Source organism: Orcinus orca, chromosome X, assembly GCF_937001465.1.
Source record: "Orcinus orca chromosome X, mOrcOrc1.1, whole genome shotgun sequence".
Lineage (NCBI taxonomy): Eukaryota > Metazoa > Chordata > Mammalia > Artiodactyla > Delphinidae > Orcinus > Orcinus orca.
Genome location: NC_064580.1, coordinates 110,742,615 through 110,746,851, shown reverse-complemented (window position 1 = coordinate 110,746,851; position 4,237 = coordinate 110,742,615). Strand labels below are relative to the sequence as shown.

The 4,237-nt window shown below is 41.8% G+C and overlaps 1 protein-coding gene across 1 annotated transcript; it reads left to right on the top strand.

Moving 5' to 3' along the window:
- Window positions 1-2,544: 2,544 nt before the first annotated feature.
- ACTRT1 (actin related protein T1) lies at window positions 2,545-3,689 on the top strand. The gene is given in 2 exon segments (XM_004286806.3): window positions 2,545-2,866; window positions 2,869-3,689. Coding segments are annotated over 2 exon segments (1,131 nt in total). The 5' UTR covers window positions 2,545-2,556.
- The last annotated feature ends 548 nt before the right edge of the window (window positions 3,690-4,237 follow it).

The following is a 4,237-nucleotide window of genomic DNA, read 5'->3' as shown; positions in this document are numbered from 1 at the left end:
ACACGATTTGTGGTGCCCCAAAACAATTACAATAGTAATATCAAAGATCAATGATCACTGATCACCAGAGCAAATGTATATTAAGTATACTTCAAAAAAGCTAAAAAAAAAAAGAGTTGATGTTTGTGTTCGTCAGGGTTTTCCAGAAAAACAAAACTAATAGAATAGAATAGAGTAGATGATAGATAAAAAGATATTTACTCATGCCGTTTTGTATACTGAGAAGTCCCATCAACTGCTAGCTGTAACCTGGAGGCCCAGGAAAGCTGGTGATATAGTTCCAGTACAAACCTGAATACCTGAGAACCAGGGAAGTCAATGGTGATAGTCCTGGTCCAAGTCTGAAGACCCATGACCCAGGAGTACCCATGTCCGATGTCCACAGATGGGTATCCCGGAGACACCAAGAGCAAATTTGTCCTTCCTCTGTCTTTTGGTTCTGTTCAGGGCCTTCAACAGTTTGAATAATTCCCACTTGCATTGGTGAGGCTGAACTTCTTTACTCAATCTACCAATTCAAATGCTAATCTCTACTAGAAACACCCTTATGGACACACTCAGAAATAATGTTCTACAAGATATCTGGGCATCTCTTAGCCAAGTCAAGGTGACACATTAAGCATAATAATGTTACAGTCTTGAGTTTGAAATTTATACGGCTGACCAGCACGCTAGAAATTCAGGCAGGTTTTCTATGTTACAGTATGGAGGCAGAATTCCTGCTTCTCCCAGAAACTTCAGTTTTGCTTTGAAGGCTTTCATTTGGTTGGATGGGGCTCACACACCTTATGGATGTTAATCTCTGTTATTTAAGCCAACTGATTTTAAATGTTAATCACATAAACACAATACTTTCATAGTAATGTCTAGACTAGTGTTTGACCAAACAACTGGGCACAATAGCTTAGCCAAGTTGACAAATAAAATGAATCATCTCAGTCTGTATTTTAAAAAAAGAAGAAAAATTTTACATCTACAGTCTAACCTTCAAACTTAACACACTGGAAAAAGAAAAGCAAACTGAAGCAAGCAAAAGGAATAAAAGGGGGGCTTCTCTGGTGGCACAGTGGTTAAGAATCCTCCTGCCAATACAGGGGAGACGGATTCAAGCCCTGGTCCAGGAAGATCCCACATGCCTCAGAGCAACTAAGCCCATGAGCCACAACTACTGAGCCTGTGCTCTAGAGCCCGTGAGCCACAACTACTGAGCTCACGTGCCACAACTACTACCCGCATGCCTAGAGCCTGTGCTCCACAACAAGAGAAGCGTCTGCAGCAAGAAGACCATGCACCACAACGAAAGTAGCCCCCACTTGCCACAACTAGAGAAAGCCCGTGCGCAGCAACAAAGAGCCAACACAGCCAAAAATAAATAAATAAAATAAAATTTTTAAAAAAGGAATAAAGTGATAAAAATGCAGGAATTATTGAAATAGAGAATAGAAAAACAATAGAGAAATCAATGAAACCAAAAAACAGTTCTCTTAAAAGTTCAAAAAAGTAAAGGGGATATTACTACCAACCTTACAGAAATAAGTAAGGATTATAAATACTGTGAAAAATGTTATGGTGTAGAATAGGTTAAAAAAATTATATTCAAATGGAAGAACTTTGAATAAAGTATGCTAAATGAATGAAGCCAGACATGAAAGGTCACATATATAATTCTATTTAAGTGAAAAATGCAGAAGAGATAAGTCTATAGAGACAACAAAAATATTATTAGTGGAGTTTAGGGCTCATGAGGATGGCCCAAAGAGGGTGATAGCTAAAAGGTGCAGGGTTTCTTTTTGAAGTAAAGAAAATGTTCTAAACTTGACTTTTGTAATGTTTGTACATAGTTGAATATATTGAAATTCATGGAAATGTACTACATAAATGGGTGAATGTATTGTATATGAAATTTATCTTAATAAATCTGTTTTAAAACAAAACAAATATAAGGGGGAATAAAAGAAAGGGTGTTCTGACCACCTCTGGAAGTGGGTTGTTGGCATCTTTACTCCAATCTGAACCTGTGTCTGGTGATTAGTTCCTTCCCTTAGCAAAGGAAGGGGTATAATTGTCATCCCACAAACAGCAGCTCAGCTGAGTATAGAAGTCAGCTTTCTGGGACAACCTCACAGCTGGGCCGCTTCATTAGATTCTAAGCCTAGGCCTTTGCTTCATGTTCACAGACTTATCAAAAGCTGTTCAGAGGTATGGTTTGCCTTCCTCTGTTTCAAGTATCACCAAGCTAGGAGTACTGGTGGCTCAGAGACCCCACCCCTTAAACATCCTCTGATGCTCTCTGAGAACAATTGTTGCCTCGGCTACTTTATTACATTGTGAGCAGTCATCACTGAAATTGCCTCAGCAGGCCCTGTGCTGCTTGAAAAGGGACAGTATTCATGGGTTGAGGATGGGGTTAGGGGACAGCCTGCTAGCTCTGCTTCAGTGACAACCTAAGAACTTTGGAATCCTGTGGCTGATAAACTTCCAGAGGTACCTATTATCTCACAAAGTGGCCATGTTCTTTCTTTATTTTGGCGAAGGTCAGAAGAGCATGCTGCAGACATGTTTAAGCCATATGCATTAGATACTCCAGCTGTAATTTTTGCCAATGGATCAGGACTCTGCAAAGTAGGCATGTCTGGAGAGACTGGGCCCCGTCATGTCATCAGTTCTGTCATGGGGCATCCTAAATTCAACATGGCTTTACCAGAAGCCAATCAGAAAAATTACACTGTGGGGGGAAAAGCCCTGTTCAAGTATGGAGCCTTGCATTTGCACTATCCCTTTGAACATGGACTGGTAACAAGATGGAATGACATGTAAAAACTCTGGAAGTATCTTTTTGAGTGGGAGCTGGGAGTAAACCCTGTCGACAACCTGTGCTCATGACTGAGCCCTCCTTGAAGCCAAGGGAGACTCGAGAGAAGATAGCAGAAGTGATGTTTGAGACCTTCAGTATGCCTGCCTTCTACCTGTCCAACTACGTGGTTGTAGCACTGTATACCTCTGCCTCTGTCACGGGCTTAGTGGTGGACAGTGGTAATGGGATCACTTGCACTGTCCCAATTTTTGAGGGTTACTCCCTTCCTCATGCCATCACCAAACTCTATGTGGCAGAGAGAGACATCACAGAGCACCTCACCCGACTCCTCCTGGCTAGTGGGTGTAATTACCCTTGCATACTCAACAAGGCCTTAGTGGATGACATAAAAGAGACGCTGTGCTATGTGGCCTTAGAGCCAGAGAACAAACTTCATAAGAAGCCAGAGGAGGTCCTGAGAAAATACAAACTACCAGATGGAAATGTCATCCACCTTGGGGATCAGCTGTACCAGGTACCTGAGATTCTTTTTGCACCTGACTGGCTGGGTGTCCACAACCCAGGACTATCAAAAATGGTCTCCAGCAGCATTATGAAGTGTGACACCAACATCCAGAAAAATCTTTTTGAAAAAATTGTGCTGTCTGGGGGCACCACTCTCTTCCCTGGGCTTGAGAAAAGACTTACAAAAGAACTGGAACAGCTGGCCTTCAGAGGAACTCCCATCAAGATCACCGCTTCTCCTGATGGATGTTTCTCTGAATGGATCAGTGCATCCATTGTGACCTCTCTGAGCAGTTTCAGGCAGATGTGGATAACTTCTGAGGATTTCATGGAGCTTGGGACATATGTTTTCTAGAGAAGATGCTTTTAAAGGATTCAGAGCACAGGGGACAGCTTGAATTGTCAGATCATAGGAGCACTGGTGGAAAGTGACATTTTCCCTTGGGCTTCAGCATGTATTCAGTAAAAGTGATATGGCATTTTGGGTTTCAGTTCATTTTTGGTAGCATCAGAGTAATTTTTCATCCAGGTAGTGAATCTTTTTAAGTGATTCTAGTCCACCCTTCCTGTCTCAGGGACCTATTCAGTTTTCTCCTGATAAATCCTTGGGTTATGTGTTACAGCTGTGTCCACTTGCAGGGTTTGTAGTAAAAACAGGTACTTGAGCCTCAGGCCTAGAAGCTTGATTCAGTAGGTCCCCAGAATCTTCATTTTAATCAAGTGTCTTAGATATTTTTGATAGATCTAGTGTGAAGGAGAGACAGAATTACCAGGGAAAATGTGGGGAGGGAGGAGAATTAAGTTGAAGAAGGAATGCTACCCGGCTCTTAGGGCTCAACTGACCCTTTCAGTCAACTGGTTCTTAATTAGCACAATAGGGCTCTCTAGTGATAGGCAGCTAAATAAGATAGAGCTGCT